The 13103-nt window shown below is 40.1% G+C and overlaps 1 protein-coding gene across 4 annotated transcripts in view; it reads right to left on the bottom strand.

Annotated features, from left to right (window-relative positions):
- Positions 1-13103, bottom strand: part of SMARCAD1 (SWI/SNF-related, matrix-associated actin-dependent regulator of chromatin, subfamily a, containing DEAD/H box 1) — a 41761-nt gene that overhangs the window by 12190 nt on the left and 16468 nt on the right. For 3 of the 4 annotated variants that reach the window (XM_039550473.1, XM_039550474.1, XM_039550475.1), the window contains exons 6-10: positions 11906-11994; positions 9868-9957; positions 9154-9238; positions 7302-7693; positions 353-555 (exon numbers count right to left, since the gene is read on the bottom strand). In XM_039550473.1, the coding sequence (XP_039406407.1) occupies positions 353-555; positions 7302-7693; positions 9154-9238; positions 9868-9957; positions 11906-11994 (859 nt within the window). Of the gene's footprint in view, positions 1-352; positions 556-6654; positions 7053-7301; positions 7694-9153; positions 9239-9867; positions 9958-11905; positions 11995-13103 lie in introns of those variants that run through there. The other variant, XM_019293254.3, reaches the window with a different exon arrangement.

Raw genomic sequence — 13103 nt, 5'->3', positions numbered from 1 at the left:
ATCTTTGAAATCTAATCCCATTTGAAATCTGTCCCGTTACAGAAGCAAGTTTGTTTGGACTTTTATTTGAAATAAGTTGACAACTCATGATTCCATTGCTTAAGGTTGGCTGTTACATTCACCAGAAACTGCAGGAAATAAAACACTGTTATAATTTATGTTCTTATCCTGCTCACCAGCTTTCCTGATACACTTAAAAAATCTGTTAGATTCTCGCAAGTGTTGCACATCACTGAGAGCTAAGTATGAAAAATCTGCAACTCTACTTTCAGAAACTACATTTTTGAAAATCCCGGTCTTCAAGTACACCTCATTGTCCAACACCCTTATAAAGCATAAAAATGAGAGATACCTGCGATTCAGAATGGAGGGTTGCTCTATGTTCCATCCACATCCTCCATCTCCAGTAATCCTGGTTACCTGTTTTGTCAGTTTATTGGAAATGTCTTCACATTTATTCATGAGCTTTAGAACCACATCCCTCTCCTTCAGCAGTATCTTGCAGTTCCACACTATATCTTCTGACAAACCAGTAGTCTTTGTCATTTTTGTAAACTGCAAAATGATTAAAAAAAATTCTGTGAGTAGTGGTAATAGCAGCAAAGGTGCTGCAGTGAAAATCCACAGCTGCTGCAGGCAGTAATCCAAGTAGGAGACAGCAACAGCATTTCCATCTTCTCTCAAAACTTCAAATACTCCTTACATCTGGCCCACTGCAAACTGTGTGAATCCACACTGAAGGTCATCACTGCAGCTCCCCACAGTGCAAGAGATAAATTCTCTGAAGAGTTTCTAATGTAAAATGCAGGCACTTTAAACTCAAAATCCTCAACAGGAGGCAACATACAGTGCAAAGCCAGCTTTGAAGGCCAGGCACACTAACAGAACAAAACCCCAAAAGGAAGGAAAAAAAAGCACTCATTCTCATTAAGATGCCCTTTTAAACAAACCCTATTAGATACTAAAGATGTAGGATGTAAGCATAACGTAGGCATCAAGGCAAACAAATGAACCTATAATGAAGGTTACTACATTTCACTATGGGTCTGTCTGGGGCTCAGCATTACTTGGTTCCAGTTCTAACTCCACCACAAAGGGCACATTCAAACTAGACTTAGGCATATAAAAAAAAAAAAAAAAAAAAAAAAAAAAAAAAAAAAAAAAAAGAACAATAAGAAGTTTCCCAAAACTACACCAGGTTTTCTGTGGCCACCAAGTACTGACAGGACAGAGAAGCCTTACTTCTGCCACTTGCTTCCTCAAGTCCACACTAGTTACTTTGTATTTCCTTCCTCTAAACTTCAGATCTTCATCTCAGTATGAATATTCTACATGTCTGAGCCAAGCAGCCTGAAGCTGTGTCAAAACAGGCCCTTCAGGCCCATCAATTTCTCCTGAATTCCATGTAGTGCCATCTGCAGAAAGTGTAAAACCTACCACTAAATATGTTTCTGGGGTAATATTTATAATGACAGTATTTTCACAAGTAGTTATCCCTATTTCACTGTAAAGAACAGATACCTTTTTTTGTTTATTAATGGCTTTAAAGAATTGAAGAATACAAGATGCTTTGGATTTGCCATTCTTATATTAAAACAGAGGTAATTTTCACACAGAGTTTTCTGAATTTTAGATCAGGGAGCTGTTAAAATTTACCACAAGACTCCATATGCATATATCCTCCAAGAATTCCTTCCATAAAAAAGGAGTCATATGATCCAGTTATTATGTGTTAAGCAACTCACCAATTTTGCCACATTGCAGAGTAAAAGCAAGTTTTGTTACGGTGAAGAGTGTAACCAGATTGAATTTACAATAAAATAAAATTTTAAAAACAGCTTTCATTAGAAAAATATTGAAAAAATAAATGGAGTGAGGCAATTACAGTTGGGGGATATGTTTGTTTTGTTTCTGTTTTTTCCATTTTAAACAAACCCCAGAAAGTTTACCAACACTCATAGGTTAGACCAGGCTAAAATGCACATGTCAACACCTGCAAAGTTTTCTAAATAGACACCTCTATTTAGAAATAAAAAAGAACACAGTTTTTAATAGGTGTCTACAAAAATTCAAAATTTGTTTTGATGCCTAAAGCTTTGGTTGGCATGAATAAAAATCCTGTAATCCATAAGTAAAGGTGTGGAGAATTGAGCCATCTGTTATTAAAAGAAATGGTATTGTTTCATGTCAGCACATTAACATCAACGTCCAAGTTGCAACAAGAAATACTTCAGCCACTGGTTTGCATGTGAAACACAGGGTGTTACCCTGCTCAGAACACAAAGCAGATCCACGGGTGGCCTTTGCTTTCTAGAGGTTCTGACACCCTCCCAAGTTCACCTTTTTTCAAATGAGGCCCAAAAATGTGAGACCATCATGGAAACTGAACCCATGAGCTTCCACGGCACACCTGGAATTGCCACACCAGCATATTCTGCTTGGGCTTACTTTACACCACTTGCAAGATGATCTAGGCTCTCACTTTAATGCCTAAGGGTGAAAGGCTCAGCCTCAATCAACAAACTCCAGTCGCACTGTTAAGCAGTTTTCCTTTTCTAACCTGATGCATTTGCTGCTTCCCTTCAGCTGGCTTTGGTGCAAGGCGGTTGTGGAGTTTGGGTTTTGTGGCAGTTTGTACATGCGCAGCCAAACAAAATGAGATGACAAAAAAGCTGGAGCTACCCTCGCTTGAGTCTGTATCTCCTAGCTCATATACTGCTGCAGTGTACAGAATATGATGGAGAAATACATCCACCACTGACAGCTCAGTTCTCCCATTCCCCCAGAAGTGATGTGCTATGTCAGCATTTCTATGTAACACTTTCCATCAGCTTTACTTGTGTGTATTCTGTAAGAATTTCTACAGACATCGTTTAAACCACAGTCTTTAAATGCTAAACAAGACAGCTTATTTTGTGACAGAGTAATACTGTGAATGACAAAAATGAGAGGATACAGCAAATCTCACAGAGATACATATATTTTTACACTAAAAGGAAATTCAAATAGGTAACAGTTATACACCTTAAAAATAAGAAGCTGAACAGCATTAAACCCTCTCCAGTTCCTCTCCAGCTTTTACCAGAGCCAGCAGGAAATTGCATTGGGCACACACAGCAGGCCAAGGAACAGACCACCACCCCAGACCCCAACACCCCAGCTGAGCTCCTCTGGGAGCCAGTCTTGGCTCTGCCTTCATTCCTTGGCACACACTGAACCCTGTTGGAACCCTGGGTTCTGAGAATTTCAGCCTTTCAGTGCTGAGAGGCAGTGATCCTCAGAAACACGCTGTATTCGATCCAAAACCCTGGGAAAAGCTTCCTAAATTGTGTGATAACACTGAGGCTGTTGCTGTGTAATTAAAAGTTATATCACTGGGTGAAATATGCAGAAATGTAGAAAATTAGGTTTAGAGGATATAGGTAATAATAGGTTGCAATATGGAGGATTTTGGGTGTGGATTTATGTCGTCTTCTTTCTCTTTCTTCTTCATAAATCTAGGGATTATGGTATTGCTTCAGAAGTTCCGCACCACAGGACATGAGAAGTTAGTAATTGGATTGTAAGTAAAAACATATTACTTAGCATTTCATAATTGGTTAATTTAGACTTCAAAAAACCTTGGAAGTGAGAACTCATGGCCATTTTCCACCCTGCCAACTAAGAGGCACACACTGTGCAGCTGTATTACTGATAAGATATAATAAACAACTAAGTCCGAACAAGAATTCTTGATCTCCTGCATTTAAATTCGAACTCTGAGTAAAAGAACTCGAAATACAAAAACAGAGAAAACCAATAAACCCATGCAGGTACTGCCCTTACATGACTGTGCTCTCAGCCTCTCTGCTGAGAAATGGTGCTGAGTGCTGCAGTTTCCAACACTGGTCAATGCCACAGTTTGGAAAACAGAGCACTGTTAAAATATAATTAAGCACCAACAAGATTTTAGAGGAGTGAGGACGGGGCGAAGGGCAATTGGTGCCCAGAAGTTCTTCCACCAAGGAAAGAAACCATGCTGTCTGCTGGCCCACAATGTGTGCCAGTGGGGCATCACCGGGACCTCAAAGCAAACAGGAGAGAGAGGTGAAAAGCCAACACAGGGGATTGAGGGGGGACCTCACTGCAGTTACAAGTTCCTCACAAGGGGAACTGGAGAGGCAGACACTGATCTCTTCTCTGTGGTGACCAAGGACAGGACCTGAAGGAATGGCCTGAAGCTGTGTCAGAGGAGGTTTAGGTTCGGTATCAGGAAAAGGTTCTTCACCCAGAAGGTGACTGGGCACTGGAATAGGAGCCTCATGGAAGTGGTCACAGTACCAAGCCTGACAGAATTCAAGAAGCACTTGGACAATGCTATCAGGCACACGGTTCATGGGGCTGTCCTGTGCTGGGCTACAGGAGTTGGGCTTTGATACCCTTGTGGGCTCCTTCCAACTCAGAATTTCTAATACTCTGTGAAAAGACCCACCAGGAGAGGAGGTCTCTCTTAACAGCTGTTGGTTTACTACCTCCTGTCTGTCTAGAGGAGGTATAGAGCATAAAGCCAGCACAGAGCAGGCCTGCACTGAGAGAGAAAAACATGGCTGTGCCTCTTGCACAAGATCTATGTAACATAAGACAGCAGACCTAGACAATGGGACGTGAACTTTTCTCTCCACCCTGTCCTGCAGCTTGGTCTGATTCTTTGCTTCACCTTCCCCTCCACAGATGACGACACTCTTGGAGCTCATTCCTGCCTCTCCTCCTGGATGTCACAGCCATGCTTTTCTGCTGACCATCCTTTAGTATGTCTACCACTCATCTGCTCCTCCTGTGTTCTAATGCCCAATTCCCAGCAGTGCAGGGCTGCCCCTCATGATCTCCCATCTGCCCATCACACCTCCTCTTATATCTCAGCTCCGTGCTTGGGCTTTGCAGAAGCACCTGGGCCCACCCTTCCAAAGCCTCTGCCTCAGGAAGCAGTGTGCAGTTTTAGGTTGTGAATATGACAAGCACTGAGAGAGGTGCTCTCAGAAAACACATCCCAATTTCTTTTGTTACCTACTACTTTCCCTATGCACACGACGTACTCTGGAGAGAGGGCACCAGTCCTTGCACACTGCACACCTTGCTCACTTCTCCAAGGAGACAGACACATAAAGCCTCAAGGACATATCCGAGTACTCTTTATGCAAGTTGGTGTTTGAGAGGAGGTTCTCCCAGCCAGTCGTGTCCAGCACTGAAGACTGGATAAAACTACCCTCCTGGAAAATGTACTTAATCTACAGTGTAGGCACTTCTAAACTGCCATATAAATTAATCTTTGTGAGCAAGGACAATTTCAGCTCTCTCCATTTATTTTGAGAGCCACGTCTGCTGAATTATTTTCTATGTATTTTAAACATTCCTAGATCAAGTTAAACATTTGTCTGAAATATCTACTCCAAAGAATAAGTATTTCCAAGTGTTCTTATTAACCTTATGAGCTTATGAAATTAATTTAAATCCTCTTGGAAACAAAATAGCTTAGTCCGACTTAAAAAGATTGTCTAGAATAAAAAAAAAGGCATTCTCATTTGTGTTTTCCTGGAATAAAACAGTCAATTTACAAAACAGCAGGCTTTAGTTTTAATCTCAGGCTTAGAGTCTTAATATCTTCCTCAATTCTAATAATGAACAAGTGGTAACAACTTGTAGTGCTTTACATTGTGTTACACAAGATACCATTACAGTAAAAAGAGACCTTAAAACTAAGCCAATTTCTTTAATGCTGTAACTGAATCAGCTCTCTCCATTATTCTAACCACTCTTATTAATTGGTGGGAGAAACATTGGATTACTGAGCTACTGGATCTTTATAAACAATTAAAGCCACACTGATACAAAACATCTGCTAAAATCTGCTGCAAATCACTTCTATTCTGGGCAAGTATTCACAATACTACATGAACATGTGGCTGCTGACAGCAGCAATCTTCATGAAAGACAAATTTTGAATTCAAACAGGCCCATGCAGCTTTTTTTTTTTTTCAACTGTAAAATATTTTACACAGAGAAGAGCAGAAGAGCCCTGTAGCAAATACTTCTGCAAAGAATTAAGCTCAGGCAAAATCCAACAAGTTTAGAAAGGAATAGCTGCACGACAGATGTTCTGTGAGACGCCAAAGGCTTGGGGCAAAACGGATTTCTTTTGCAGCATACCTGTACCTTGTATTTTTTTGAAGTATCGTCCTCTTGTCTCACCCCCCCCCCCCCACCTTGCAACAAAACAAAGATCATTTTGTTTTCCTTAAAATTCTTTTTTGTATCCCTTACTGTTTTGTGGTAAAATATTTCACACACAGGATAATAAATGTTATTGTTTTACACATATTGAAGAAGTTCTTGCGTATGTCAGTGGGGGGGGGGGTGTTTCAGAATGCACACTGATGAAAAAAACACCAATTACTTTGTAAAAAGGCCTATGCACAGTTACTGCTCTAAAATCCAAAGCACTAATAAATTAAATCAAGACAATCTGCTGTAACGCACTTCAAATTTCTTACCAGCACATTGCTCTTAGCAGGTTTGATGTCTTGCAGTTAACTGAAACCGTATGAATGTGAAGTCTACAAAAAAGCCATGGTAAACATCTGAAAGTAACAACGCAGCGACAGTAGATAATGTACTTACCCACAGATATCCTTGTCCCTTCTGTGGTGGATTGTGGCTTAGCCTTCTGCTGCTTTACCTTTCATTAACAAAAACACAGCAGCTCACTCCACTAAAAATGGCTGCATTGCTTAGCTAGCAAAACCATGCTAGACACTAAGCTGCAGTAGAATAAAGGCACAAAAGAAGAAGAAAAAAAAAAGAGAACAACCATTTCTTGCCTGAAACTGAAAATATCCATGCTGGCTTCTTCAATCATGGAGCTATCCTGCAAGCTGCTGCTTCTACACAAGCGTCTGCAGTAAAGGTCCTGCCACGTTCTGCCCTCCTGCATGTGTTTTCAGCTACAAGAGCTCAGAACAGGCTAGCAAACACCTCCTTCTTAAGTGAAAGCTCCAATTTCTCCTTCTGCTGTGAAATCAACCAACTTTCTATGCTTACAGAGTGAGTGACAGTAATGTCAGCCAATCAGCTTGAGTTTTCCAGAAAAATCACCCCTTAATTCATTCAAAATCAGGTCATATGACACTATTTGAAACGCTATTGGCTTAGGAGGAACATAGCATTTTAGCCTAATGAGGCTAAGGCCACCCATCTAAGCCTCTCTAGGCTGAAGCCACCTTGACTCTAGGCAGGCTGGGGATAGGAAAGGAAGAATGCAGACCTACCAGAGCCTCCCAGCTGTTAAAGGGCCGGAGTGCTATTATCTTCTGAGCCTTTTTCTGAGAACACTGGGGAATCAGAGTCAGTTCGCTCAGGGAAGCATCCTGCAGGAAGCTGAGGATTTTCGCTTTGTAGCCATCCTCCATCACTTCATCGCCGCTGCTGTAGTCCTCATCCAGGGAGCTGCCGCCATCTTCGGAAGCGGACTCGTCCTCCATGTGTTCTGTTTCTCTTTTAGCGCTCCAAATGCTCCTTTTGCCTTTGTCCTTTTTCTGAAAGCCGTTCTGCTCTTTCTCAGAAAATTTCTGCTTTGTCTTCTCTTTACTCTCATCACTTTGGCTCTCGGTGGAGGCTTCACTCCAGTCAACAGCTTTCCTTTTGGGAGGAAATTCTATGCCTATGCACGCAACACAGAAGGCAACAAGTCAATGCGTATTGGTTAAGGGCTGGTGCAAACACAAGTTGTTCTTCCAAAATAAAACCAAGAGATCTGTAAAACACAGTTCTAGTATTTAATACACAAAAACTCAACAGCAGGTGTTATGAAAAGAAAAGCAAATCTGTATAAAACATGTAAATAGCTCCAACTGTGAGTGTAGGATAAGAAAAGCTAATTTGTATAATGCTCAAATAGGAGAAGGTTTTAAGTATCTTAAAACAGAGATGATGAACATAATGTAATATTTGTGAGCTACAGAAGCTCTGAGGTAAGAGCAAACTGTTAAGAACTCTGATGTATCCTTAAGATGAGATACTGGTCCCACTGCATTTGACTGCAGAGACGTTAATTCTGCTGATTTGAGAAAACAATCCTTTTTTTCACCAAGAAAATGATCTATTTTTTCCTTTTTAATGCATTATAGTACAGTATTAGAGATGGGACAACGAAAACATGCACTTGTTAAAAAAACTCAAAGAATGAGGCATCTCCAACCAAAATAACTCAGCTGTCAGAACAGCTGAAACAAAAGTTATTTAACAAAGCACAAGCAAGTCGTTTTCAGAAGTGCCTTGCATGGGTTTTGATTCCCTCACTGGAAGACAGCACTTGCAGTGTAGAAGTTTCTCTTCTGCCCAGTCCCAGCTTGCTACTGACTGAATCCAACCCTGACATCTGCCTTCTCAGAAGCAGCAGTAAGGACTCAACTTCCTGAGTACTGATAGCTCTCTCCACTTGTAAATAACTCAATTAAGAACTCTGCCCTATCCCAAGAACACTTAAATAGCTGATACAGAAAAGCATGCACATATCTGACAGCTGTGTAACACACTGAAAAGTAATCAATTCATTAAATAGTAGTTATAACTCGCAGATTTACTTGGAATCACTGGGTTTGCTCCCTGCCACATTTGAAGTACTGGTATTTACGGATGGGTTGCATAATTCAAGGCCTATTTCTAGTATGTTTCTCTCCTAGAATACATTTTACAAGGACAAAATAGCATATATCACTTGTTACCTATGCAGTTATCTGCAATTACTGGTTTAGAAACCAGTAATTTACAAATTAGTCCAGTTAAAAAACAAGCTTATTTTTAAACAAGCAGGAAGGGAGCAGGTATCAGCTTTGACATTTATCAAAATATATTTTAAGATATACCCATAGGTAATTAAAACTTTTTATGCCTACCTGTATTAGCAGGACAAAGAGATTTATCCCTACTTACAGAGCAAAAGATAAAAATACAGACAAATTTATTTTCCTTCTTTTATCCTCCCTGTAATACTAATTTCAAGTACAAGTGCAAGTTTCTAGGCATGTTGCTGTCAGGACTGTCATTGCTGGACATTCAAAAGTATTTGTATCACAAGTCTGTTTTGTCTCAGGATAAAATGAATTATAAATCTGTCTTTACCCTCCTCATCGTCTGCAAATATTTTCAGGGCTTCCAGTGCATCATGAAACACCCAGTTATGTTCCTGAAGTACCTCTCTCAGCTCCTAGTGAAAAATAAGACATTTGGCATTGTGGTGAGATAAGCACAAGCTAAATTACTGTGCCTAATAACACCAGGCAAAGAAAACCCCTGAATTTCAAAATCAGGCGATTCAAAATAAAGGAAATCAAAAGGAGAAAACCCTTCAGTTAATCTTTACACACTCAGTTTAGGCAGAGCTGCGCTCCACTTTTGAGAAGCGTAAGAACACACGTGAACAGGCTTTGCTTCCAACAGTTTAAAGCTCAGTACTTGATGAGCAGTCGCTGAGAATCATCAGATACTAAACTAAAACAAAGTGAATGATACATTTAGCAGTCTGGGGGAGAAGAGTGAGAGAGGGAGGGATCACTTCCCCTTGCATTATTATAAAAAGTCATCAAATTTGACTATGCTAGGCCTGTCATAGGGCCAGAAATGTAGGAAGAGAAGTTCTGTATAGTCCTAACCACATCCCACTGCTCTCAGTTCAGGACAAGCTACATTCTAAAAGGAGGAACAGCAAAAACCTTCCTACCCTGGGCTCTTTCCAAAATTGCTGCTGGTAAAAGAAGTGTTTCATATGGACTATCAACAGCTGCAGTTTTCTTAAGAAGTCAAAACCTGATGTGCCATAGGGATACATCAGCTCACCTCCTTATCCAATCCAGGGAATGTACCTTGCAACTTCTTCACAAGCATCTCTTGCCTCTCCCATTGTCTTTTGGGTTCTGAGTCATCCAGCTATGTTAAAGAAAGGTAGGTTTAATATAAAATACAACTACAGAAACAGAAGAAAACCTCATCAATATTGCTTATCCTTTAAAGAGCTACTCTAAATGACAAAAGCACATAAGACAAATTCAAGTTGAAGTGATTCCTCATACATAGTCAATGATCAAAGAAAGACCAAAACTGTCATAAACATAGAAAATGCCTTCCATCACAAAAACTGGAACTCTTTGCTTGATAAGCATACACAGTGCCAAGTTCTATACCAAAAGACAGTTAATTTAGAACGATCTAGTTTATATTGCTTTAAAATCAAAAATTGTTAGTAATTCTAGATGATTTTAAGGCAGAAGAAGTCAAGGTTAGCAATCAGATTAGATTACTAAGCACGCACTGTTTAACCCACCAAAGCCTATGAACATGTCAAATGGTGTGCTTATATTAAGATTGATGGGTTAAAAAATCCCCAAATATTATGTCACAGCATCATGGAGTCACATCAAAGACTGGTAAAACTTTTCATCAACAATAGCTTCACTAACAGCTACTATCAGCCTGCAAAATGGAAGTTAACAAGTGCCAAAACTTCCACAGGCCACAAGCTGCTCTGCTTTGTACTCACCACACCAGTGACAGTGTGGTGTGTTTTATCAGAAAATCCAGTTTCTTCCTAGAGCTTTGAATGCAAAGTGGTTACAGAGCTACTTGTCTACAGCAAAGATACCAACAGGCTGGATCAATGTTTACTTTGCGGAAGGAGCACAAACCAGATCACCCAGAGGCACTCTGAGTAACAGAGGACATCATTCCTTTCCTCAGTGAGCCTACAGTGTCACTAAGACAGCAGCTACAGTCCATAGAATAGCTGCCCAAGTATGCTCTGGTCTTGAGAACCAGAGGGAAAAGCAAGACTAAAAAAAAAAACCCTGCAAGTTCTCACTATAGTTCTCTATAATGAGTTCTAAAAACCCATGTTCCACATTTGTTTTTTCCAATTCTTCCCCTCTTAATTGTAATGAAACTCTCAAGAACAGAAAACAGGTTGATACATGAAACCAGGTCCAGTGAAGCATTGTTTGCTAGGCTGGCTGGTTAAAAATTCACTAAAGTCTCCTTTCATAACCAAACCCAGGGTTTTGGTGAGGAGAAACACAAGCCCAACTCAAATCTCTCTTTCAGGAAGAAGGGGACTAAACTAAAAGAATAGTAGTCTTTTTGCTTTAATGGAAAACCGTGTTTTCTTTATTTGGTTCTGTCTGAGGACAACATTAGCCTAAATTTCAACCCAGTCACCCTCCTTCATGCAGCCTCCAGCACTTATGCAGAATTTCCTTTCTCTACATAAGTGGCTATCAAGGATGCCTGCTGGGATGCCTGGGAGATGGCCTCATGACAGCACTGTAGGACTGTGCAAATCTGCCAAATACCATCCTGAATAGCCCAGGATCATGACACAGTTCCCATTTATTAGCAGAGGTCAAAGTAGTCAGTCCTTTAAATGTAACCAATTCATTATTTTTAAAGATTTTTTTAAGTCATAGTTTCAAATATATAAGCAACATTACTTCTATAACAAAGAATAGCAGTAGCAAAAGATGTTAACTTCATGTGCTTGAGGAAATACAAGGAATGACCTGAGGAGGCAAAGTGATCCAAAGCCTGTAATTCCCACTGATGTTCACAAAAACTGAATGGTACTCAGAGCCTCACATACTGCTGCCTGCCTTCAACCACTTCCCCAAAGCAGTGAACTGGCTGGTGTGATACAAATCCACAAGCACTAAAGAACAAAGCAGGTAATTCCAATCAAAATACCGACAACAAAAAAAGTACAAAAATCTCATTCAGATGGCAAGGTCTGATTTAACTGGATTTTCTGATAAAACACACCACTGTCACTGACCAAGTCAGGTAATTCAGTTTATTTTACAATGCATAAAGAGAAAAACACAGTACTTACATAACTAGCTTTTGACTTTTTTGCAACTTGCTGATTTTTGGTTTTGCAATTTGTGGGAGAATCTCTTAGTTTCCTTTTAGCAGAGGCAGCTTCAAAAAGAAGTGAGATGGAAGAGAAGATTTAGCTCCTTTTGTTAAGTTCACCCCATAACAGCAGGGTATTTCAATTACCACAACAATCTAGTAGCTACTCGTTACCTGCACAGTGTTTACCAGTCTCCATAACAGTTTCCTACCACAGACCACAGATACACTGAAACTTGAAACAAAGCAGCTGCTTGAATGTACAGGTTTATTTATCTCTAAGTTTTCTTTAGCAGTCTGGCAATTAAGCAAGTAATTACCTCACATATAACAATGGAAATAGCATTTTATTATTCTTTTTTCATAACTAACTGCAACATGCTTTTACACACAAGTTGCATAAAGGTGTATCTGTCTCTGTTTTTATTCAAGCTGGTATTTCTCCCAGGCTGAACCCCATCTGTGTGCTGGAATATGTACATCACTGCCGATCTGGAAAGGCTGATGACTGATTTCTGGCTCAGATGCACACTGGAGCAGTTACCAAATGCTTTTCAACATTAAATCCAGACGTCTGAAAGAAAACTATGCATATTAAGTCTGTGATAACCTTATCACTTACAAATAGTCCACATGAGCCGTAACTTTCTATCTTGAGCCCTGGTGATTGTCAGGAGATTATCATCTCAGCATTAAGGCCTGCCCAGCCAGGTGCACTTTCAGACTGCTGCTGTGCACAGCTCATGAAGGCAAGAACATGTTACCAGTATTTCTGCACACCAGCTTGGCTTGAAGCAGCATTATCAGAACAAATTATTGTGACAATTCCTAGTCCATGATCTGAAATAGTACTGGAAGTTAAAGCTTTTCTGGAACAGTAAGTGTCTGCAGAGCTTTGGGGTCTGATACCAGTATCTCTAGCCAACCTCCCCTCCCAGCCTGCCCTGGGAGACCAGTGAATAAGCACACTCAGACACACACACACACACACACAAAGCACACCTGCTTTCCAGTCCAGAAGACTGTCTGGATGATCAAAATAGTTTTAGCTCTGGAACATTAAATAGCTGTATTTTTGCACAAAGAGATATTTTGTGTGGAAATACTTCCAAATAAATTTTCTACTCTAGTCATTCACTCTGACATCAGAGAAGTGACATATAAATATTGAAAAA

Source organism: Corvus cornix, chromosome 4, assembly GCF_000738735.6.
Source record: "Corvus cornix cornix isolate S_Up_H32 chromosome 4, ASM73873v5, whole genome shotgun sequence".
NCBI lineage: Eukaryota > Metazoa > Chordata > Aves > Passeriformes > Corvidae > Corvus > Corvus cornix.
This window is presented reverse-complemented; position numbering and strand designations above follow the sequence as displayed.